This window comes from Microtus pennsylvanicus, chromosome 1, assembly GCF_037038515.1.
Source record: "Microtus pennsylvanicus isolate mMicPen1 chromosome 1, mMicPen1.hap1, whole genome shotgun sequence".
Taxonomy (NCBI): Eukaryota; Metazoa; Chordata; class Mammalia; order Rodentia; family Cricetidae; genus Microtus; species Microtus pennsylvanicus.
Window position 1 is genome coordinate 88646910 of NC_134579.1, and position 25543 is coordinate 88672452.

At 46.8% G+C, this 25543-nt stretch overlaps 1 protein-coding gene and 1 non-coding gene across 3 annotated transcripts in view; both read left to right on the forward strand.

The window, feature by feature from the left end:
- The window catches only part of Lnx2 (ligand of numb-protein X 2), a 62208-nt gene extending 42289 nt beyond the window's left edge, over positions 1 to 19919 (forward strand). For both annotated transcript variants that reach the window (XM_075972138.1, XM_075972128.1), the window contains exons 3-10: positions 4909 to 5150; positions 6093 to 6292; positions 10587 to 10955; positions 12356 to 12496; positions 13361 to 13538; positions 15160 to 15391; positions 17360 to 17518; positions 18254 to 19919. In XM_075972138.1, the coding sequence (XP_075828253.1) occupies positions 4909 to 5150; positions 6093 to 6292; positions 10587 to 10955; positions 12356 to 12496; positions 13361 to 13538; positions 15160 to 15391; positions 17360 to 17518; positions 18254 to 18389 (1657 nt within the window). In that variant the 3' untranslated portion in view covers positions 18390 to 19919. The remainder of the gene's footprint in view (positions 1 to 4908; positions 5151 to 6092; positions 6293 to 10586; positions 10956 to 12355; positions 12497 to 13360; positions 13539 to 15159; positions 15392 to 17359; positions 17519 to 18253) is intronic.
- Positions 12759 to 12919, forward strand: LOC142842863 (U1 spliceosomal RNA). Its single transcript, XR_012909518.1, has one exon. It is a non-coding gene; the product is annotated as a U1 spliceosomal RNA (small nuclear RNA).
- Positions 19920 to 25543: the final 5624 nt, after the last annotated feature.

The window sequence follows — 25543 nt, forward strand, 5'->3', positions numbered from 1 at the left end:
CCCACACCTGTGTCTTGGAGGTTTGGGGTGCTCTTGTTTTGGTTTGTGTGCATATGTGTGTGTGTAGAGCCAGAGGACAGCCTTGGCTCACCACCCAGGGCACTGGCCACTTGCTTGTTTTTTTCTTTGTTTTATTTTGTTTGCTTGATTTTGAGGCAGAGTTAGTTTCTCACTGGCCAGCAAACTCCAGAAAGCTGCCTGGCTTCCTGGCTTGGTAATCCCAGCACTGGGGTTATAAAAGTGCACCACCACACCCATTTTGTTATAATATGGGTTCTGCAATCTAACTCACATCTTCCCTCTCATAAGGAAGCCCTTTACCAAAGCTTTCTCATTCTAGCACTGTCTTGGCTTTCTTTCCTGTTTGTTTCTTTGAAAACAGGATCTCCAAAGAGGGAGACTCTGACTAGCCTGGAATTCCCTTTCTAGACCAGACTGGCCTTGAACTCAAGAGAGCTGCCTGCCTCATCCTCAGTGCTTGGTGCTTCCTCAGCTTGCTTTTTGTTTTTGTTGTGAGATTTAGGGTCTGTGTGTGTTGAGAGGAGATCTCCCTTAACCTGCCGGCCTTGAGCTAAGTACAAGGAGGACAGCCTTGGACTCTTGATCCCTCTGTGATTATAAGCACATGCCACCACACCCATCTTGACTTTTTGATGATCCCATAGGTCTGTTTAGCCCTAATATTCCATAGTGGCGTTTTGAAGTACTTGTTGGTAGAAAAAACTCAGTTTGTTTTTAAAGGACTTAAAAAGAATTCCACACAAATAAACTTAGTATTGCTATTGAGAAAAAAAGCCGAAAGCCTTTGAAATCTGATCTGAGTGTTCTTGGACTGTATCTCTGCAATTCAGTTGCTTTTGTGATGTTGGCTTAGCTGAGTTTTCAGTGTCCTGTGTACTAATAGAACAGTTGTGCAGATGCAGGAGTTGGTGTACATCACGGTGTTACACAGGGACCACCAGAGTGTGGCCTCCTTGTGCTTCCGTACTATGTAGCAAGCGAGGATGGCTCTGACCAGGCTGTGGTTGTGAGCTTTTCTCTGTTTGAGCCTGTTCTGAGCTGCTCACCACTTGGGCTTTTAACAGCTCTGCTGTGCGTTTTGCATGTGAAATTCACCTCTGAAAGTGTATGCTTCAGCGCCTCTTTTGTGTATTCCCAGTACCGTGTGTCATCCAGGTTCTAGAACATTACAACAACTGGAAAGGAGTCTGAAACCCATTAGCAGCCTCTCCTCTTCACACACCCAGGTTTTGATCAAGCTGCCCTAACTTAAGTTCTCCACTTGTAACTGTAATGTCCAGTGTTTACTTTTTGGAGGATGTGGTTGTTGTGCTAGTTATGCTGGCTAGTGTTTTACCAGCTTCACACAAGCTGAGGGTACATGGGAAGAGGGACCCTCTCCTGAGGAACTGCCTCCATCAGGCTGCTCTGTAGGCAAGTCTGTGCAGCGTTTTCATGATTAAGGATTGATGTGGGCAGTGCCACCCCTGGGCAGGTGGGCCCTGGATTGTATAAAAGGCAAATTGAGCAAGCCATGGAGAGCAAATGTTTCTCCATGGCCTCTGCTTCAGTTCCTGCCTCCAGTGTCCTGCCCTGACTTCCCTTGGTGATGGACTCTAAACAAAAGGGGAAATAAGCCCTCTCCTCCCTAGGTTGCTTTTGGCTGTGACAGAAGCGCTTGTGTTAGCCAAGCAGTTCTGAGCTGCTGCTCCCTCTTTCTGTGGCACTTCCCACCTTGCTGCCTCCTGTGAGTGCTGGGGCACAGACAGACACCACCAGGTGCCTTCTGATTGTCAAATCAGAGCGACACTTTTTGATCCTTGTGCTTTGCAAGATTGTGTCCCTGGGATTGAAACTAGGACCTCAGCCATGCTAGACAAAAGCTCTGCCTCTGTGCCACACCCAAGCCACTGGGTCTATCCATTTGTCCCCTTGGAGAACTTGTCTCATGTTGGTTTTTTCTTTATGGGCCCTCTTTTCTGCCTTGATTACTTTGCTGTCTTCCGCTCACAGTCTCCTGCACGGTGGCTCTGTCGTGGTCTCCTGAGCTGTGGCCCATCCTGTTAGTATGGGTGTTCCCAAAGCTTCTATCTATAGACTTCCTCCCCTGACACTGGCCAAACGAAGTCATTTTCCCATGTTTTTACGTGATACCATTTTAGTCTTTCCTGTTCTGTGGGTGGCTTCCTGTTGTTAAGCGTTTGCTGACCCATCAGAAATGTGAGCATGCTTGCTTCTTCCCTCTAGCAAGATTAACTTTTCCATTTTAAAATTAATTTTTACTGCATTTAATAGCTATAGGATAGGTGTTGTTTTCCTTGTACGGCTCTTTGCTTGGCTAACTCTGTTCACGTAGACCAGGTTGGCCTCCTGAGTGTAGGACCAAAGGCATGCACTGCCATTGAAGACCAGCTGTTACCCATGTGGGTGCTTGTGTGTGACATGTATTTTGGAAATTAAATCTTTTTAATTTTTTTCTTTGAGATTAGAGTCTCACTATGTAGACCAGACTGGCCTTGAATTCAGAGATGTCCCTTCCTCTGTCTCCTGTGTACCTGGATTAAAGGCATCCATCATTCCTGGCTTTAAAAAGATGTTTTAGGTTATCATATAGAGTAATGGGGTTTCTCATGGCATTTCCATACTTGAGTAGTCATAAATAGAAGAAAATATAATGGTATGTTATTATGTTTTGTTCTTATTCATATTCCTCCAGGACTGTCCTCCTCCTCCTGTTGTGCCCCTTCCTGCCAAGTAGTCCTGCTCTCGTGCCACATGTATTCCGTTACGTGCCCTTCCTTCCTTCCCCTCCCATAAGATTTCTGGCTACCTTCTCATGGCCTCTTTTTACTGCCATGACCTATATATACATGGGATTCTACATGGAAGAGAAAATGCACAGGGTTTGTCTTTCTGCATACGGCTTATTTCACATTATGATCTTAGTTCCATCTATTTTCCTGCAGATGTCATGATTTCAATGTTTTATGTCTGAATAAAATGTCATTATTTGTACATACTATTTCCTTTATTCATCATTGATGGCTGTCTAGGCTGGTTCTGTGTGGATCTCTGAGTTCAAGGCCAGCCTGGGCTACAAACAAGAGCTAGTTCCAGGACAGGCTCCAAAGCTACAGACAGAGAAACCCTGTCTCGAAAAAGCAAAAAAAAAAAAGAGGGGTGTATCTGGGTTCTGTTTTTCACTTGTTGTTTTTGTTGGTTTGTGTGTGTGTTGTTTTGTTTTGTTTGAGGCACCTCAATACCAACCCCCACTGTGACTGCACAAATTTGCGTTCTCAGAAGCAGCAAATCAAAAGCCCCTCTTTTTCCACCCCCTTCCCGGTGTCCCCACTTGTTTTCTTGGTGGAAGCCATTTCCAGTTAGGTGAGAAGGAATCCCATGTTCCATGAGGGTGCTCAATGCTGTTTTTGAGTAATAATGGCCATTTGTGTTTGTCCTGTGGGAACTACCTATTATTTTCATCAGCCCATTTATTCTTCGATGATTTAAGAGTTTGCTCTTTAATTTTTGCAGTTACTCATGCACTCTAAATATGAATCACCTATCTTACGTGTTCTTGGTGACGATGTTTTCCCCATTTTGTCGGCTCCTCCTCACTCTGCCTCCTCTGTGGGGAGAAGCTTTCTAATCCAGTGCAATCAGATTCGTCAGCCCTTGAGTTTAAGGAACTCAAATCTGAGCCCAGCTTTTCAGTCACGACACTTGATTGCCTCCACTTCAAGGTAGCTTTCAAATGTGTCTCCAATGAATCCACATCTTTGACAAAAGTCCTGTGTTCCTTGATCTCGTTTTCAAAAATACTTTCCAGGTGTTTTCAATAGTCCCTGGAGTATTGTGCAGCCGTGCAGAAGGGAGACTCAGCTGTGTCCCTCCATCACAGGGTGTAGGGAACAAGAACTAAGAGAAAAAGAAAGCGGTGCTTCCATGATTATCTTTTTGAAAACTTGAAAGCAGAGTTGGAAGTTAAAAAAAAAAAAAGTTTATTTCTGGGGGAAATGTCCTGCTTTATGGCTTGGGCAGCTTTCCATTTTAACGGAATCTGTTCTGTTCTTTGTGGTGGTACAAATGTTGGAGTTTTTAAACATTGTCATTGAATGCCAGACTGTGAGCTCAAGTGTGTGGTTGGTGTGTCTGTGGCCCTTCCCTGACTCAGTGTCTTCCCTTCTGCATCCACTTTTGCCATGTCCAGTCAGGGCATCAGGTGAGAGGTGTGTGCGTGTGCTCTGGCCTGCTTCCCAGAAGGCCAGCAAGGGGAGCTTTAAGAGTCGTTGGTCTTGAGTTTAAATGTACCTCTACCCGGAATTCGCTTAAATAAAGCGGGATAGCAGTTCTTTCAGCTCACAGAGCATATCTTAAGGTTCTCATTTTACAGGCGAGGCAACTCATTTCGTCTCCTGTGTTTAACAAAGGCAGATTGGCTGAGCCTTGAATGGGCCTTGCTGCAAGTTGTCAAGCTTCCTGTGTCTACTTGTCCGCCGAGTGTGGAGAGGCCCAGTGGCACAGTCACATGAAGAAGGCTGCAGATTGCCGCCCCCAGCTGAGACATCTGGCCTGTAAAAATCGCTGTTGATGCAGATTTCATGCTCATTCTTTCATACAGACAGCCATGACTCTTGGGGTGTTTCCAGGTGACTAGTGTCTACAAGTATTGGGTTTTGACTGGCGTTGTCTTCATGTTTTTCCTGAGTCTGCCTGCCAGGTAAAGTAGTGAGGACTTAGTCTGGACAGAGATTAGGAGCTGCACTGTGGCTGCTTTGGGCTCTTTTGGCGCATGAGCAGTTGCCGTGCAGTTGTTAGGGTGTACACTGTTAATTAAGCACACCTTCACCCTCGGTCCTACCCAGCTCTTCCTTTCCAAACCATCTGAAAACCACCTGCTGTTTGTAGGTGTCCTGGAGCCCGTCACCGGAGAGTTGATCTAGAGAGAAGGAAAACTAGCCAAACTCAGACACAGATTGAAGGTGAAACTGGATCCGCTGTACTAGATCCTCCTGGCACCTGCCCCCCAGAAGCGGACTGCCTGGGCACTGTGCCTGCAGAGCGAAACTTGACACCTGCCCCTCTTCCTGTGTGGCCTGAGGAGCCTGGCCTGGACAACCCTGCCTTCGAGGAGAGTGCTACGGCTGACTGTACGTGCGGCTCACCCCTTCTGTCTTAGTTGTCTCCCTTGCCTTCCTCCCCTCCTTCTGACGTCTGTCTAAACGGTTGCCTGTCCTCCCCTCCTTCTGACATCTGTCTAAATGGTTGCCTTCCTCCCCTCCTTCTGACATCTGTCTAAATGGTTGCCCTGGAGTATGCTTTGCATGCCACGCCATCCACCCTTTGCACCGTGCAGCTCTAGCTGGCTGCAGTCTGGAAATAAAGGAGTCTTAACCTGGAGGAAGACGGTCCTCCCTCCTTCCCCACTGGAGAAACGTGCCTGCATCAACAGCAAACCACAAAGGCAACAGCTCAAGTAGTCACTATTCCCAAACACTGTATGTTAAGTAAAGTCGGTGTTTGTAACATGAGAACGCTTAAAAAAAAAAAAATCTGAGCCCCGAAAGATGACAGCTCAGACAGCTCCAGTGTGACTGGGAATGCATCACCAAGTCATCCACACCCTTGCTTTGGGTACACGTGCTCAGACACACACAAAGGCCAGGGTGGCAGTCCACTTACTGGTAGACCTCATTTTCTCTTAGAAGCCGCAAGTCACCCTCCATGTTCATAGAGTTCCTGACACATCTGCGATGTTTTCACCCCTTAGGGCGCAGTGCAGCTGTGGCCTTCCTCAGCTCCTCTCGGCTCCCCCAGACCACAGTTTTCTTTCTGCAGCCTTGCACGATCTGTGCTTGGTTCATGGCCATGGCATCTCATCACTGAGAGCACGGTGGCTTTCTGTTAATGTGTGCTCCCTGGTGACCCAGTACATAGTAATTTTTTATTGGTGGTTACGGAGCACCTGTGGAAGAAGAGAGTGTGGCTAGTTTTAACAGCGTTTTTTTAGGTCAGTCATTGTTCACCTACAGGATCCCATGCTGAGCCGGAGAGAATCTGAACATATACACTGTTCTTGTTTCACTTGGCAGCTGTACAACAGCCACTTAGTTTACCAGAAGGGGAGATCACCACCATTGAGATCCACCGCTCTAACCCATACATCCAGTTAGGAATCAGCATCGTGGGCGGCAATGAGACACCACTGATCAATATTGTCATCCAGGAAGTCTACCGGGATGGGGTCATCGCCAGAGATGGAAGACTCCTCGCCGGAGACCAGATTCTTCAGGTAACACTAACCACTCTATTGGTTTGTTCCTTTTCGTTTTACAACTAAGACAATTGTGATGGTATAGAGCCCGGACTATACAAAAGTTGGTTTTGCTGGATTGATGGATGGATGGATGGATGGATGGATGGATGGATGGATGGATGGATGGATTGAATTGAGACTAGGTAGCTCTGACTGGCCTAGACCCTAATATGTAGACCAGGCTGGCCTCAAACTCATAGAGATTTACTTGTCTTTGCCTCCTGGGTGCTGGGGTGAAAGGTGTACACCACCATACCCAGCTATTTTCATTTTAATTTTGTTATGCTTTGTTTTTTGAGTCAGGCTCTTACTATGTAGCCCAGGCTGGCCTAAAATTCTCTGTTACCCAGGCTGGCCTTAACCTCTCAAGTGCTGAGGTTGCAGGTGGGACCATCACACCCAGCTAATAGCTTTGCTCTTTGTGTGTGCAGAACAGGTCAGGGATTGTGTGTCATTTGCTTTATTTCTTCCCAGTGCTAATTTTCTTCTCTCCCTTGAATTATCAGTCCTATGTGTGACTGGGCACTTGGTACAGGGCTCTCTGGGCTTGTTTGACACCGACACTTCTGACTTGGACTCCTGCTGGCTCTTCTAGGGACACCATTGAGCAGGCTAGATGTTTCTTTCTTATTGGTTTATCGTGCCCAGTTTTCCATCCATCTCTTCCCCGCATGTCTGATTGACCCCTCTGTTTATTGCTGGCTAGAATGTGACGGCAGACCTGCACAGCCCTTGTCACTGGTGATATTCTTTCTTCTCATCATCCCGGGGAGTCTGTGCCTGTGCTAGGCAAGCACCGTCCCACTGAGCTACAACTCAGCCTGAGGTAAAGAAGTTTGTAGCACAGGTGCAGTTGGGAACTCTTGCTCCTGATGTCCTGCCAGTATTCATCTCCGGGGTTTCAGTCAGCCCTCTCGCTGTCCTCCCTTCAGGACCCCAAAAGCACTAACTTAGGACCAGGCATTTTCTTTTATTAGAAGGCATTGCTGAAAGGATGGAGACAGTAAGCATGCTCTTTCATAGATCCGGGGTCTGAAGGAACACTGTCCTGGGCATTTGAGTCACTGAGATAAGAAAAGAAAAAAGTGGGGGTGGGGGGGATAGTTTCTAGGAGAAAAATACAAACAAGGGAAAAACCACCTTCTCAGAGCCCAAGCACAAGGGCCCTTCTCGTCCCTCTTCAGTCCTCCACCGTGATCTGCCGAGGCCTCCCACCTCCCTGTTCCCTGCTTCCTCTCTAGTCTAGGCCTTCACCTCTTCATTCCCATCCAGTGCCGCACTCCTCACTGTCCTGTCTCCCGCTCTCCTCCCGGGAGTCCAGCTTGTTCATGTCAGGGTAGCGCCGCCGCTGTAACCACGTTTGCCAAGGACAGTCAAGTCTGGGCCCAGGTGCTTCGTGAGGCCTCGCTTCTTAATAGGATCTCCTTCCTAACATTCTGTCCCTTTCCTGCCGTGCTCCCAGCACCATACTAGCTACTGGGGACACATTTCAAAGTGAAAGTCTGTCCTGCTCTCATAGAATGCCCCTGCCCCTGGAAGAGCTGGGCATGCCAGCCTTCCTGCGGGAAGCCAGCTCTGTGCCCAGCCTGCTCCAGTCTTACTCTCTCACCTACAGACTGTCCAGCCCAACACCCCCACACTGATCCCGCTCACTGGGGTCACACTTGTTGAGGAAATCCACTGCAATAAGAAAGGTAGCCCAGTGTGACAGAGAGGTTCTGGGCCGACAGAAGAGTGAGCTTGGCTGTGACAGACAGCCTGTTGAGACTACCCACCTCCTGGAGCAGGACAAAGCAGGTCGGGCCAGGCTGCAGGGCAGCAGGATTGGGATTTTCACTGGAGGTCCTTGGCCCTGGTGTGTCCAGCCGCTTGACTACCTGTTGCTTTCTTTTTAAGTCCCACGCCCCAAACCCTTTCAGGGCCACTGGTATGGCTGAGACACCCTGAACTTCCCACTGTTTTTGAAATTCAGTTTCTGGTCTGTGGTTTCCTTGTGCTGTATCTTTGCTGTTGTTTTATGTGGGGGCTCTGGCTACACAAGGCTGGCACCACTTTGAGGACACGTGCCTGTATTCCTCGATTCCTAACCTGTGTCCTGTACTTAGAGGGGATCTTACAGCTGTTTCCCCAGGTTCACCCCTCCCAGGCATCCTGACTCTTTGGTCTCTACAGCAGCCCTTGTGCTGTTTCTGCTCCTCATCTGGCCTTTCTAACAGTAATTTAAGAGTATATATCTGTCTTTTTTGCTTTCTAACCCGGTGTACCAGTTTGAAAATCCCATGCCGTAAGGGCTACACTGTGCTTTTGTATTAGTAGACACGCGGCCAACGGGAGTAGATTTTTCCACATAAAAAATGGTTCATATTGGGGCTGGAGAGATGGCTCAGCGGTTAAGAGCATTGCCTGCTCTTCCAAAGGTCCTGAGTTCAATTCCCAGCAACCACATGGTGGCTCACAACCATCTGTAATGAGATCTGGTGCCCTCTTCAGGTGTGCATGCAGACAGAATGTTGTATAAATAATAAATAAATAAATATTTTTAAAAAAAAGGTTCATATTGAAACACACACACACACACACACACACACACATGCAATCACGTATTCAGTGAAGTAGCATCTTTACAAAGGGAATCCATGTTCTCATGGCTTTATGTACTCTTCAGAGGCTCATATGCAGCCTTTTGAGCAATTTTAGAGGAAATAATGCTGCTCTTTATAAATTATGTCAGTAGTATTAAAAGTGATACAGATTTTAGAACATTAAAAATAAGTATTTTTAGTTTGAGCAGAAACATCAGTTTACATCGCGTTGGTTAACAACAAAAACCATAGTCAAATTAAGAGCTTGTTTACCATTACAAAATCGAGAAACAGTATGTTACAGTCTGCTTTCTTTGAAGTTCACTGACAACCATGCATTCATGGAGAATGTGCCTTTTCATAGTTGAGTATCCCCATCCTGCTCTACAGAGAAAGTAGGCTGCATGCTTGCATACTTCTGGAGCACAGAGCTGTGTTTCAGCCAGGCATTGTGTCCTTTGTGACTGTCTGAAGATGCAGAATGTGAACATGGCAATAGTCTGCTCTTAGCTGGACAGCTGAGATGATGATGGGCCCGCGAGTGCTGGCAGCCTGGTTTTCTGGAAGACGCCTTGGCGTTCTGGTCTCGGACTACCGTCAGTTATCTGTCAAAGCCCGCATGAACACTAAAAACATGGGAGGATAGTAAGCTCGTGCATGATGCCTGCAGATTTGATGACTGGATTTTAAAAGGTATCCATAGACAAAACCAACAAAATTCAAGGTGGTATTGGTCAAACCTATCAAACCCAGAAAATAAGCAAAACAAAAAAAAAAAGCAGCTCAAATCCAGAAAAAAAGAAAGAACTGTCCGTCTCCGATATTTAAGAAGGGGAAGGCTTGGCTAATGCAAACTTGTTGGAGAGTCATAGGATTCCAGGTGATCACACATTCCTAACCCAGAGCTGTCTCATTAGAGATGCTCTGTGAGCATTGGTTTTATCTCAGATGGATTCAAAGAGCTCTAATTGTGATAAATAGGAAAATTATGCCCAGCTCCTAGGTGGATAATTGAAGCCGGACTATTTTCCTAAGTGATGTTGCGTGTTCAAAGATCAGTCATTGTAATTGTATCAAGGCTGTACATTCTAATGAGACATGAATATTGAATTACACTCAGCATATTAAATATGTATTATATGTGTATGCTGATAATTAGAATGGACTTGTAATTACATACTTTAAAAGTCACTCAGAATATGTAACTTTTTAAGAAATGAAACCATTTATTTTGTCTATCGTAAGCGTGCTTCATTAGGGAAAGCAGCTTTGAAATCCAGAGGAACCTGAGCCTGCGAGCCACGAGAGCTGTGCTAGTTGCAGGCTTGCCCTGGCGTGATGCCGCCTGCTCCCTCCAACCCTGGTCCTGTGAAGAAGTGTCAGCCCCAGAGGAGCGGGTGCTGGAAGAGTGCCCTGTTCCCCTGAGGTTATCAATATCTAGCAGCGCCAAAGACTCTAACGTCAACACTCGGGTTCCTACTACTCCTCCGCACTGTGCTGCTAGTTCATTTTTAAATTCTATGCTATAGAAACCTTTAGAGTGGTTTTCTTTGTAGGTAAGGGGTCCCTGCATTTTCTCCATGTTGGCTTTCTTTAGATATGCCATGTAGACATTTCTGCAAGTGAGGAAAATAAGATTTTGTCATGCATCGGTCATAGGAGTTTTGTTTGTTCATTTGATGTTTCAGGTCAACAACTATGATATCAGCAATGTGTCCCATAACTATGCCCGGGCCGTGCTTTCCCAGCCGTGCAGCACGCTGCATCTCACCGTGCTGCGGGAGAGGCGCTTCGGCAGCCGAGCAAACAACCACGCGGACGGCAGCGCACCTCGGGATGAGGTCTTCCAAGTGCTGCTGCACAAACGCGACTCGGCGGAGCAGCTGGGGATTAAATTAGTCCGAAGGACAGATGAGCCAGGCGTTTTTATTCTTGACCTTCTGGAAGGGGGGCTGGCAGCTCAGGATGGCAGGCTCAACAGTAACGACCGGGTACTGGCCATCAACGGACATGACCTGAAGCATGGGACCCCAGAGCTGGCCGCCCAGATCATTCAGGTAAACAGTGCCCAACACTGGCCCTGGATCGTCAGTCACACAGCTGTCTCTGTTTTCATTGGCAAATAAGAATTCCAGGGTCACCGATGTTTCTTTGGAAAATCACACACATGGTTCTAGAAAGTCTTCAGAATCCACACTGCTATATATAACTTCCCCAAATAGAACTGTGTTTGTTAGGGTTCTCTTGCTGTTGTTGACTTTTGCTTTCCTGAAACCTGTGTCCCCGAGTACTTTGGCTTCTGTTTGTGCAGTGTAGGCACCACGGCTTTACCTCTTTCAGGGGAGCAAGGGTTTACCTCAGCCAGTAAGCTTGTCAGAGTAGCTCTCAAGGAAAGTTGCAATGCAGATTTGGGGCTCTGAGGTGTTAACAGCAATGACAGTGAGTGTGCATTGTAAGGAAACCCCAAGTAGCCGTTGACACCTCCCACAGCATGGTGAAGTCATCAGAGCTGTAAATGCCAGGATTCTAATTGTCACCTCAGCATTTACCTGTTGAACCCTGGAGATGCAGCCAAAGTGACGAATGATTAATGTATAGTATTAAAGTTGCCTTTCACTTGCTTTCCAGTTGAAGAGCCAAAACTGAAGTAAATTATTATATGTTATGTGTGTGTGTGCGTGCGTGTGTGTGTGTGTGTTTGTGTGTGTGTGTGTGCGCGCACGCCATCCGTGGTACATGTGGAGATCAGAGGACAGCTCTGTAGCTAGCTCTCTTCCACTGTGGAGGCCCAAGGGAATGAACTTAGATCATCGGACATGGCAGTGAGTGCCTTTACCCTCTGAGCCACCTTTCCAGCTCAGAAAAGAGTTTCTTAGCATCATTCATTTTAATCACAAAGAAGGTTTTTACTTCTTACCATGGTTCCTTAAAGCGGGCTGTCAGTTTCTGTAGGAGAACCGGTAAAGGTGGAGGTTTGTGGTGATGACCGGGTGTCGGATGTACTTTAGAGAACATGACTTTGTATATAATATATGTATGAACCTTTATGTTTAAACACATACAGCAGACCACAAGCCTCCAAATATTTAACTCTTAAAGATGTGTGTGTGTGTCCACACACCTGTGTGTGTGTCAGTGTCAGAGGTTTGAAAACATTAGCTTGTGACCTTTTTCCTGCCGCCAGTTAGTAACTATCCAGATGAGGCTTTGGTGCAGTGACTAAGACATCCATAGATAGTGAGTGTCTCAGGCATTGTCTACTTCGAGCATTTATGGGACTGAGTCAGGAGCCTCTAGCTTGTGTTACAACCTGCTTCAATGAGGAGAAGAGGGGAGGGGAGGGGAGGGGAAGGGAGAGGAGAGGAGGGGAGGGGAGGGGAGGGGAGGGAGTTCCACTTGAGATCTCTAAGCCACAAACATCATTTGTGATGGGTAGTAATGAATGTGTCTTCTCCAGGCCAGCGGAGAGAGAGTGAATTTGACAATTGCCAGAGTGGGGAAACCGCAGCCCAGCAATGGCACCCGTGAAGCAGGAGCACACAGCATCAGCCAGCAGCATACACAGCCGCCTGCTCACAGCCGCCCAAGCTCACACAAGGTGAGGACACATCACCCTCTCCTAGCTACAGCCTGAGAAGATGGGCTGAAATGCAGGCTGTCATGCTGTTGGGAGCCCTAGGTGTTTGGGGTGTGAAGCCTGAGAGTGGTCTCTGTAGTTTCTTGTCAGGGAGACTTCCTCGGTGAAGTGATTGACAAGAAGTGATCTTTCACGTGGAAGTCGGATCTTCCACGTGGAAGTCGGATCTTCTCGGGTTGCATGTTTAAATGTGATCACTGGTTTTACGGTTAAAAATGCATCATGACTTACCTGGCAGGGGAGATGCCATGATCATGAAGGTGGTTTTCCCAGGGCGAGACTTCTCCATTGCTCTCAGGATGTGCCGACCCCAGAGATTTCCCCAAATGCGGGAAACTTAACTGCATAATTTGTGGTGGGGGACTGTATTCACGCTCTCCTCTGTTTAAAAAAACGCATCATGAAAACGTGATTAAATCCATGGTTAGCAGTTAGGCCTGCAGTGACAGAATTAGCTATAAGAACACTAAATCGAGGCATCATAAGCTTTGACAGACACACAATAGCATGAGCTGTTATGGTATTAAAATCCCTATCTTTTGGGCATTTTCCCACAACTCAAAATCCCACAACTCGGGAGGCAGAAAGAAGCAGATCTCAGTGAGTTCAAGGCCAGCCTGATCTACAGAGCAAGTTCCAGGACAGGCTCCAAAGCTACACATAGAAATCCTGTCTCAAAAACAAAAACAAACAAAAAACCAAAGAGCTAAGCACTATTTTCAGTCCTCACTAAGGAGTAGAATATACAATCCCTTTATACCCACCGCCGACCCGTCACCTTGTTTAGCCTGTTTTCACCCCATCTTTTCCTCTTTTCCTGCGCAGGACCTCACGCAGTGCGTCACGTGCCAGGAGAAGCACATCACAGTAAAGAAGGAGCCGCGTGAGTCCCTTGGGATGACGGTTGCTGGGGGCAGAGGGAGTAAGAGTGGTGAACTGCCCATCTTTGTGACCAGCGTGCCACCCCATGGCTGCCTTGCACGGGACGGCAGAATCAAAAGAGGTGAGACAGGCTCTTGGAAGATCTGCCCTGTGTCATCTCAAAATTAAGGTCACACTTTTAAAGAGTAATTACTGTGTTTCAGGTTAAACATAATATTTTTCTGTGAGGTTAGGAAATTTAACCCTGATGGTGGTTGAAGACCCCGCAGTTGCTCAGACTCTTGGCTTATTTTTGTCTTGGAAAAGATCCAGCTTATGGCAGATGAGGCTGAAGGGCCTTCTCACTGGAATACAGCGCTGATTATGATCAGTGTCAGGGACCTGGGTGGTGCTGAACCGTAGAGGCCCCCGCTGCCCAAGCCTGATGCCCCAAGCTCTATCTCTGCAGATCGAGCTGCAAGGAGACAAGGCTTCAGAAAGTCCTCTCTGACCTCGTGCAGAAGACAAGAGGAAGTAGCGGAGGACAAACTTGATTTTAGAGATTGAGTCCTCATGCCCTTTGTCCCCTCACAATTCTGCTAGCGCATGGAGAGGACATGTAACCGAGCACTGTTGCCATGGTAGAGTCGCTGTCTCTGCTGATGGACCTCATGTGGGGAGGAAATTGGAGCTGAAAGGTTATTTTCCCAGGAACGAAGGCAGGCTCCTCTTCCCCCCTCCCCTCACAAAAGCTAGCGCTTGGGAAAGCCCACATGAAAGTAAAAGTCCTGTGGCATGTAGTTAGCAGCAGTGTTTTAGGTAACCCACAGAGTGGGAGAAAGCGTTTACAAGTCCTGCGTTCATGTATGGGTACATGGCATATCAAGAAATTGTGAAGAACTTCTCCGACTCAGTAAAAAGACGTAAATTACCTAATTTAAAGACAGAAATCGACATTTCTCCCCAGAAGACAGTGGTATGGAAATGTGCTGGGCGTGGCTGACCGTCAGAGCAGCGGCCTCAGGCTGCCCTGCAGTGCTCTAGGTCACAGCGTGCTGCTCCTCCTCGGCCAACTAATGAGCCCAGAGCTGGGGGGGAGGGGGTTGGTTTTTTGGTTTTACAAGACAGGGTTTCTCAGTTTAACAGCCCTGGCTGTCCTGGAACTCACAGAAATTTGCCGCGTTTACCTCCCCAGTGCTGGGATTAAAGGCGTGTGCCACCCCACACAGCCTCTATAGCTCTTTTTCCTTGTGTGACTCAGGAGACCAGCAAACATGTTGTTCCCACTCAAGCAAGGGAAGATGTTCAAGTCATGTTTTATCTCACTAAGTGGCCTGAGGATGGCTGTTCTCAGATCCCAGCATGCATGCCCTCACTGGGGCTCTTTCTGTGTATAAAACTGTGTAATATTGAATAGAATCTGCTAAGGTTATTTCTAAGAGTAAAGGATCAAATAGTTTGGGGATCAGAAAGAACCCTAGAGCCCTCTGGAGCTCAAAGGAGAGAAGCAGCGCTCACCCCGTATACAGACTCAGACCTCACAAGGTGCTTCAAGACACAGTCTTTCCCTCTCTAGTCTGACATTATTTTGAGTTTTGAATTGTTTGGAATGTTCTCTGTGCCCTTGGTGGTACAAAAAAAAGCACAAATAAGTAAAAACCCATCCTCATCCCTTCTGAGTTCTTGAAAATGACCTGTTGATTGGTTGGCAAGGGAGAGTCGAGTGGTGCTCACACCGTTCTCTGGTTTCTCCAACGGCACAGGTGACGTGTTGCTGAATATCAACGGCATTGACCTGACCAATCTCAGTCACAGCGAGGCTGTGGCCATGCTAAAAGCCAGCGCTGCGTCTTCAGCCGTCGTCCTCAAAGCCCTGGAAGTCCAGATCATGGAGGAGGCAGCCCAGACCTCAGAGGAGCAGCCAGGCGCTTTCAGTGAGAATGAGTATGACGCCAGCTGGTCCCCGTCCTGGGTCATGTGGCTCGGGCTGCCAAGGTATCAAGAGCGCTCTCGTTGTCTTACACGGTGATCTTCTTAACCTTTATCTGTATGTTCCACAGTTAGCTCACCCAGTGGGTGCATCAAATTATAAAAGCAAGTTTTTAGGTAAATTGAATAACATCTAAGCTAAAAAGATTTGTATCTGCTTGTAAAAAGAAGACAATTTTGCCAGATCCCATTAAAGGGGGTTTGGTTTTGTTTTTTTGAAAGGGATAGAATATGTACTTGTCCACATGTGGGGATGGCAGACACACCCCCACACCTGGTTTTTCTATGTGGGTCCTGGCTGTCCAAACTCAGGCCTCATACTTATACCGCAGGCATTTATCCATTGAGCCAACTTTCCTTGAAAAGACAGAATTTTGGGTTTCTAAGGCAGGGTCTCACTCTGTAGCCCAGGCTAGCCAAGAACTTTTGATTATTTTGTAAAAAGGTAGTTAGAACTCAGTCTGTATTGGACTCGGGACACATGACCAGTGACATGTTCTGTGACTGGCTGACGAGGGTCCTGGAGACAGTGGAACCTCCACGGGCACCCCAGGGTGCTGACCTTTCTCTAGACGGCCGATGTTTGGTGTTGAGATAGGAAGAGTATGTGTAACTATGGTTGTTTGTATCTAAAATAATTTAGATTTTCATTATCTATAAAAAGCATTGTGAATCATGTGTAACTATTAGCCAAATATGAGACTGCTGGTTCTTAAATAAAAATAGACCAGAAAATGCACAGTTCCTGAGTCATCTGACTCATGTGGGTGTAACTTACAGTGAGGAGCGTTTACACAGTGCAGGCCTGGTGACGTTCTGTCCTGTAAGGACAGCAAGAATGTCATAGGTATTGAATTTTACTTGTTGATAGCCGAGTTGACCAGCTTGTTCCCATGAATTTTGTTTTGTTTTTCATTGTAAGGCCTAGAATTCATGTCTCGTAGACATCGCAGGACCTTATGGAGTGAGGTTATAGTAGCAAAAATGATGTCGTGCATGTTTATCAGTGCATCGAAAGTGGAAATCAGGAGCTAGAAAGATGGCCCAGTGGTTCAGAGTACTTGCTGCTCTTGCAGAAGACCCAGGTTCAATTCCCAGCACCTACATAGCATCTCACAACCATCTCTAACTCCAGGTCCAGGATAGAACACAGTCTTCCTGGTTTCCACTGACACTGTACATGTATGTGGTACACAAACATAAATGTAGGCGAACACCCATACACATAGAATAAAAGTAAGTCCTTTTTAAAAAACGATGTAAATGGTTGTTATCAAACTGCTGCAGAGCTACAGTCTAAACTAGGGAACCTCACAAACCTTGTTCAGCTGATACCTGGGTCATCAGAGCTTTCTAGAGCAGTGGTCTTGTTGACAGGGCCTAGGAGGTTTTGAGACAGCCCAGGCTGTCCTGGAACTCGCCCTGTAGACCCAGACTAGCCTTAAACTTACAGACATCCACCATGGCCAGGTGAGCAGTGGTTCTCAACCTCCCTAACATTGCGACCCTTTAATACAGTTCCTCATGTTGTGGTGACCCCAACCATAAGATTATTTTCATTACTACTTCATAACTGTAATTTTTCTACTGTTGTGAATCGTAATGTAAATATCCTTTGTACCTCTCTGTACTCAGTGCCGGGGTGCGGTTAGTACTAGAATCGCGGTGCTGTGAGGAGTACCAGTCCATGATCTCTGTGCACATTTCTACAGTATAACTGGCAGCCAGGCTGTAGGCTTCCTCCGTGTGTTCATGTCTTCACTTGGCAAGAGAAGCTGGAGGAAGTGAGCCTGTCTAGCGCTGCATCATGCTAGAGAATGGGTTATCAAAATAATAACAGACACGTGTGGGACTCTGGGCTTGATCCCTAGCGTGCAGGTACACAAGCACACAAGCACTAACTTCTCTGCGCCTGTTGTGACGAAGATGGAGAGTGAGAAGCCTCCGGGTCAGCTTTCTCTTTGTCTTTGACAGTGCCCTTCACAGCTGCCATGATATAGTCCTACGAAGAAGCTGCTTGGGAAGCTGGGGCTTCAGTATTGTGGGCGGATATGAAGAGAACCACACCAATCAGCCGTTCTTCATTAAAACCATCGTCTTAGGAACCCCTGCTTACTACGATGGGAGACTAAAGTGAGTCTGGTGTTCGCTGACCATGTGGTGTGGGTTGTGTTCTTCGTGCTAGAAGATGATCCAGCTCGGGGCTCGGCACTCACGCCTGTGCCGGTTTTGTAAACAGAGTGTTATTTCAGCGAGTGTGTTGCAGAATGGCAGCGCCCTCTGAGCATTCTTGTGCAGGTCTCCTGCCGTCAGATAAATCCACCTTATTTTTCCTGAGGCTCAATGTCTGCCTGCCTTTGTGTTCATGGGAGATCCATGAATGGGCAGCCATAGCAGCGAACCAGGGTTGACAGGCGTACCCCTGAGAGCTGTGTGTTTATTTTAGTGCATGTGGACATGAGTGCAGGTGCCCATGAAAGCATCAGACCCCTGGAACTGGAGTTACAGACGGTTATGAACTGCTTCATACAGGTGCTGGGAACCAAGCCCAGGTCCCTAAAAAGCAGCAAATGCTCATACAGTGAGCCATCTCCCTGGCCTTGATTTGGCACTTTTTAGAGAGATGGCCTCACCAAATGAAGTTGTTCTTCATGTCCTTAAGTCCCCACCAGTTATGGGCAAGTTGGCTCAGTTAGTTTTGGTTGGTAAAGGGGAAAGTACTGGCTTAGAAGTTTCCCAGAGGTGGTAACATTCCTAGCTGCTGACGGCCAACCAGAGCAAAATTGTGATTTTGATGCTAACCCACTGGGCCCGTGTTTGGATGCCATTGAGATAATGACACTCTGCTTCTGCTTGTGTTTTGTTCAGATGTGGAGACATGATTGTAGCTGTAAATGGCCTGTCGACTGTGGGCATGAGTCACTCTGCTCTGGTCCCCATGCTGAAAGAACAAAGGAACAAGGTCACTCTGACAGTCATTTGCTGGCCCGGCAGCCTCGTATAGAGTCTTGACGTTGGCTTCCAGTCTCGCTTCTTCCTACAGTCTGAAGGAAGTCCCTCTGGTTGTGGCACTTCTACAATCACCCCACGCTTCCTCTCTGCTCAGAGATCAGCCCCCACTAGCCCCGGGAGCTTACATTTTGAACACACTCAGTGGCCACCCTCTGGGGCGGTGCTTGGATCCTCCCAAGACTGTCACCAGCTGGACGGAAGCAGCTTCCTGACCTTCAGACGCTAGGTCGTGAAATGATTTACATCTGCAATTCCTGCATCAGCAGCAACTTACTGCAGCATTTGCAGCAGCCTTCCTGCCCTGTAAACAGCCCTACAAGTGGCTGCATTTTGGGTTTTGCTCATTTTCCATTGGTGCCAACATTTCAAAACTTTTATACCATTTATAAAGCAACTTTTGGGTTGTTTCTACCTTAATTTTCAGTACTTAAATGAAGACATAAGTCTGACACCACTAATGAGATTTCTTTTTAAATAATGTAGAAAATCAAAAATAATGCTATTCAGGGACAGAGCAGCCTGGGAGGTGACTGTCCTCGGCTGGCAGAGCTGCCTTGGCTGCAATGGCCCAGGAATGCTTTGTTATGTAGGAAAAGTTTGAAGATGTTCTTCTAAAAGTCATTTCTAGAGTTTGTATTTATCAGCAATCTTGTCTGGAGATGTTTCTGTGATTTATGCAATTGAACCAGGTGATTAAGAACATTACTGTGTTAAATGCACACACAGCACAGCCAAGTTGGAGAGAAGACTTTAACTTTGTTCCTGTGTGTTTTAGAAGTCCTTAGTTTCCCCAAGAGACCAAAAAGCTCTGTTTTTGTTTTTTGTTTTTTTTTTAAATCTGAAATAGTAGATTTTAGGTGTTAATATCTTCAACTGTTGGTCACTAAACTTTTTTCTTTCTTTTTTTTTTTGTGTTTTTGTTTTTTTGGTTTTTGTTTTGAAAACTATGTCCTTTATTCAACACAGTCGTCCCTTACAAGGCATAATGAGAAAGAAAGTCAGAGGAAAAATATCTTTACCTGGTTAATATTTATACTTGAAAAGTTTTATTTAGAAACCTAGTTCAAAATCAGAGTTAACTACAAGTGACCTGAGATAAACGGCATTGATAATCAGAATGGGGGCTTCTGCATGGCCCTGGGCTAAGCCCACCTCCTTCACAGTCATCCGTATCACTGATTAGTCCACTTCAATTTATATTTAAAAAAAAAATTTCTTTGTGATAAAGCAACAGTAGTGGCTACTGGCGTCTCCCCCGCCCCTTGGCTTCCCATGGTCACCTTGCTGCCAGCCCACCAGGGAGGGATGCGGGTGGACTCTGTTGTGGGACAATCGCCTGTGAAACAATTTGATACTGAAGTGCAATTGATGTGAAGCAATGTTTCCTGCTCCCCAAATACAATTTTGTAATCAACCTTGCTACTTTTGAAAGACTTTGTAAAACTTGTCATTTCTCTGGGGTGGGACCATCCAACAGTATCATAACTGCCACTTTGTTATACATAAAAATATGTCCAACCTGGTGGTCTGGTGAATATTTGGGGGGGAGGGGAGGATGCTTTTCAATATTATTTTTCTCTTGAAAATCTCTCAGAAAACACTGGCTTTCCATCTTGTAAAGGAAATTTGTCCGGATCTGTTACTATTGAAATATTTGCACTTTCTCATTTAAGTGCCTGCAGTTGAATATTTTTGGTTTGTTCTATGCCTTCAGTTTACACTGTTCTAGAATTTTTCAGATTTGTTCAAATAATGGTGTGATAATCATTCTGGATGGAAATAAAAGCCATCCTTTTCAGAGCAGCGCGGCGTTCATCTAGAGCGGTGTTCTTGTTGGCAGCTGCCGACCTCACTGCTCGCTGCACCTGAGCCCCCCACACCCACCTCCCGCTCCTGCAGACAGAACACACCCCGTAGATCGCACTTCTCACAGCCACAGGACCTCTGGCGCTGTGCTGTCCAGCGGGTGGCTGTTGAGCCGAAGCCTGGCCATGCAGTGTGCAGAAGTGACGGCATTGTGGACACACTGGGTGATATAAACTGCAGTAAGATTAACTTGCATTATTAAGATTGATTCCACCAGTTTCTTTTTTACTTTTTCACATGTGATTTACTAGAAACATTTCGATTGATTTTAGTTACATCAGGAGCCCAGTTCGTGTTTCCTTGCCACAGCATTCACCGTGTCAGGCAGGCCTGGCAGAAGTGTGGCTTCTGTTTCCGCTAATGGTTAAACCACATGCTCTGGGGGAGATGACCGCCGGGCAGGCGCGTTGTCCTTGCACTGAGGATGTGTGCTGTCTGACATTTGGTTCTGTCGCACTGAAAGGTGACGTTGCACCTTCCTTTTACAACAGCCCGGTTTCTGATGCAGACATGCATGTTCCCGATGTTCAGCCACCCTGGAAACCTGGGGAACAGCCTGTTGGGCAGTTTTTCTCACGAGCCATTTATGTTTCTCTGGCCTTATCCCTAACACTGTGTAGTGGATTATTTTTGGTGCAAATAGCTCACCCCACTTGGTGACTTTCCGTTTTAAATTTTTATTTGTTTTTGAGACAGGGTTTCTCTGTGTAGTCCTGGCTGCCCTAGAACTCACTCTGAAGACCAGGCTGGCCTTGAACTCAGAGATGTGCCTCCCGAGTGCCCCACTCCACGTCCATTCTCTTTAACTTTGAAATCCGATGATCATCTGAGTTCCTCATCATAACCCTGACAGATGTGTAACAGACACGTGAGCAGATCCCTTTCTCCCACATCTGCAGGGCTTGGCCTTGCAGGGTTTTTTGATTTGGGGATTTTTTTTTTCTTCCATCTGAGGTATGCTTCCAGTTTACTCCAAGCATGCCACAGCCTAACTGGTTGGTCTAATCACCTCCAACAGTCAACTTGGCACAAACTAGAGTTACCTGGGAAGAGGAAGCCTCACCTGAGGAAACACCTCTATGTAGGTTGGCCTTTGGCCATGTCTGTGAAGCATTTTCTTGATTGAGTGACTGAGTGACGTAGGAGGATCCAGCACAGCGGACCCATTGATTGACGTAGGATGATTCAGCACTAAATAACCCAGGCCTCCAGTGCCATCCCTGGACAGGTATAAGACTATATAAGAAGTCCAGCTCAGCAGGCCTATAAGCAACCTTCCTCCATGGTCTTTCTCCAGGTTCCTGCCTTAATTCCTGCTTTAGCTGCCCTCGCTAGTGGACTGTAGCCTCTAAGGTGAAATAAACCCTCCCCTCTCCAGGCAGTGTTCAGTACAGCAACAGAGCACATAGAGAACTCGGAGGAAACATTGTGGCAGTTCCTGCTTGTCCCATCTCTGCATTAGGTGCTGGGTCAGATTGTTTCCAAACCACATCAGTACTGGAAAAGCGACACAAACACAGTTCACGAGGTGAACACACCCAATGGCATCCCACAGAGTGGAATCGAGTGGACAGTGGCAGCCCAGGAGGTGACAGTGTGTTCCAGCCCGAAGGGGCAATGACGTCAAAGCCCAGGATATAGCCACAGCCTCACGGGTTGCCTGGTGCACATGTTCTGAGTGCGAGGGTCACTGATGGAATTTCTTCTTCTCCAGCAGGGGAACAGGTGGTGTGACAGAGAGTACCTGTACCAGCTTTTCCATCTCGTTAGACACCCGGAGAAATGGAGGAAGAATCGGCATGCCTTAGCTTTCTTTGTTATAAAACATCCCAGAGCTACTACTTCAGAGGAGGAATGGTTGACTTGGGCCCATAGTCTCAGATTTCAGACTATGGTTGGTTGGGCTTTGGGGCCTGTGTAAGGTAGCATATATTGACAGGGAGCCTGTGGTAGCATGATGGATGCTGTTCACCTGGCATCAGGATGGTCGCAGGAAAAGGTTAGAACCAGAGTCCTGCCATCAAGGGCATGCTCCCCACTGACATAAAACGCCCTGCGCATGCCCTGCTCCTTAAAGGCCCTGCCACCCCCCCAGAGCACCAGATGCCAGGCACCAAGTGTCTGAGGACATGTGGGCCTCTGGGGACACTTACCCGAGCCACAGCAGTTGGTTTAAAGGGTTTAATTTTCTTAGAGTACTATGCAATGTGATTCGGTTTTCAAATGGCCAAATCCTCCCTCAGCCCCAGCTGTTAATCTTTTCTTTCTAATTCTGGAGCTTCAGAATTGGATCTCTAGTTCTTTGTACTTTACAGAGGACTGCAGTACAATCCCCTCGGATGTTTGAAGCTTTAGCCGGGTAACTGGGTGGTTAAAATTCAGTCCGAAGTTTGCACACCTGGGTTTCAGCTTCCCCTTTCCTCAAGCCCTGTGCACACATCACAGTTCAGTAACATCCTAGGTTGTGGTTTGAAAAGCTCAGAGTTGAAGCGGTGAGTATCTTTTCGTTTTGAAAATATTTTTTTCTGTTTTTATTTACTTGGATATTTGTATGCTTGTATGTATTATGCTGGTGCCAAAGGAGGTCAGAAGAGGGCGTCTGACCCCCTAATGCTGGAGTTCCAAGTGGTTGGGAGCTGACAAATGTAGCTGGGTTGGGAATTGAACTCCAGTCCTTTGCAAAAGCAGCAAATGCCCTTAACCACAGAGCCGTATCGCCAGCCAACAGTAAGTTTCTCAAATAGATGTTAAAAAATGAGAGGTGGCCAGGTATGGTGGCACACATCTTTAATTGCCAGTCCTCAAGAAGCAGAAGCAGGAGGATCTCTATGAGTTCGAGGATAGCCAGGGATACAAAGAAAAACCCTGTCTCAAAATAAAAACGGGGGTGGAGTATTTAAGATGCATGATGACGTTCCTCAAGTGTCCACAGAAGCGGTCAACCCTTTTGCTGTCTCAGCACCCTATCTAGGGCCTACTGTGCATACTGCGGAGAGGTCATGACTTCATCACAAGGGGTGATTTTATATTCAGCTTTTCTTTCGTTCGTTCAGCTTTGGTGATCAAGCCATACAACCAACGTGGTGAACTTAGGAATTCGGCAACTGAATTTGTCTCGAGTCTTCTCTGCCTGAAGAAGGAATGGTTTCAGCCCTTGGGAGTCCTTATCTAAAAGCCCCTTGTGTCTTTGTAGCGTAAATCTGTCCCATTTAACTACACTACCAATCCATTTCTATGGCAACTCAGAAGCTCTTTAGAAGTCAAGTTATATGCCTGAGAACTACCAATTCTCAAGAGAAGCTGAAGTGTCAATCACATACAAGAAAGGCCTATGCCAGGAGACCTGACCTGATGCCTGACTGCACCGGCAAAGCAGGGCTCCCTCCAGCCAGAAGCGCTCCAAGTTTCCCACAAGTTTTGCTGGCTTGAGTCAGTACTGTGTTTCTTCGAGAGCTTTCCATTTAAGTCAGTGAATCCAACCACAACCCATTTCCTTGAGCTACCCGAAAAGACTGAGCTTTCTGATCAAGACCATTGATTGCTTGGGCTCTGACAGAGTAGTAACAGATGTTCAACATCAAGATTGGGAGGCTGGAGGTGGTGGCCATTAATAGGGTTAATAGGGTCTTTCCTTTTTTTTCTTGCATTATTGGAGATTGAACTGGGGGCCTCACACATGCAAGGCAAGTGTCCTACCACTGAACTATGCTGCCAACACCACTTTTAGTCTTTATTGACTAGTAAACTTTCAAATGACTTCTTTAACAATCGCATATGTGCGTGTATATATATATATGGCACATACATATGTATGTTTATATACCCCTAATGCACTTTGATTATATTAACCCATTATTCTGTCTTATATCTCTCCCACCTCCCACTAAACTTCCCAAGAAAGCCCCCTTGTTTTTAGGGGTGGGTTTGCCCTATTGCATTTAACTAGGATTGCTGGTGTGAGAGTCATTTAACTTGAGCAGGGGCAACTTACCCTTGGCTGCCGAATTGAACAGTATGACTCCCCACTCCACTCAAGCAATCATTAACTGTCGCTAGCCTGGGCCTGCAACTCACTTAAACTCTTAGCTACTCATCTGCCTCTCAGGCACTGGGATTAAAGATTTGTATCGCCACTCCTGGCCCTTTCCCATTCCTTTTGTCTGGGATATTTATTTTCAATTTTTCCATTGTATTATCTAATTTATTTTTTGAGACCAGATTTCTTTGGTTGTCCTGGAACTCAATTTGTAGACCAGGCTGGCCTCGAACTCACAGATTCTCCTGCCTCTGCCTCCCAAGTGCTGGGATTAAAGGCGTGCACCACCACCACCACCCGGCTGGCTTATCATCTGATTTTTAAAAAATTGTTTATTTTACCTAAGAGCAGTCAGTGCCCTTAACCACTGAGCCATCTCCCCAGCCCCTATTTTAATATCTAAATGGGAAGTTACTTGGAGGTGCCTTCTGCCTTCATTTGGCAACTCTTAAGTATATACATCAGGATTCTTCAACTGCTTAAGTTCAATTTGGACAAGATTTCTTTGGCTTTGGTTGTCCCACTTGAGAACTGACTACGTGCCAAGTGCTGTTCACATGCAGGGTTGTCAGTGCCCCTCACTGCAGCCTCCCAAATCGAGCGTGGGCGGTTAGCCCGTCAGCTTGGCCTCCAGCAACATCCAGCACCCTTGCTGTATTCAATCCCATGGTTACTGTAACGCGCACTCCAGGGTTCCCTTTGCTTGACCACCACAGAGAGTCTGCAGCCAGCGGCCTGGTCCCAGTGCATCGCCCCAATCTTCCCATTGCACCCCCGCCTCCTGATCTGCCAAGATCTTGCCACCACTAGACTTGCCTAGGCAGCACCGGGAAGATGGCAGTGGTGCCCTTGAGAGATGACACTGTGGCAGAAGCAGCCCCTCCCTGGAAAGTTCCTGCCTCGGAAAGAATTTCTGCCATGCCAAGCTGTAGTCCCTAGCGGGCTCAATGCTCCATTGTCTCCACCTGATCTATAGACGAAGCTCCTATTTCCAAGACTAAATGTGAGATGGGCTTCTTAGAAACGCTGTGTTCTTGACAAAAGTGCCCATTCTCCAGCCTGCAGGCAGCTGTTCATGGTCAGACTCCCCCAGGACAATATATATATATCTGGCTGTCTGCGGAGGCCTCATCTGTGCCGTGCGTAAGCACACATGCCACCTCTGAAGACTGGTGTGTGTGTGTATGTGTGTGTGTGTGTGTGTGCAGGAAGCAAACAATGACCAGACCACAAAAGGGTTCGCC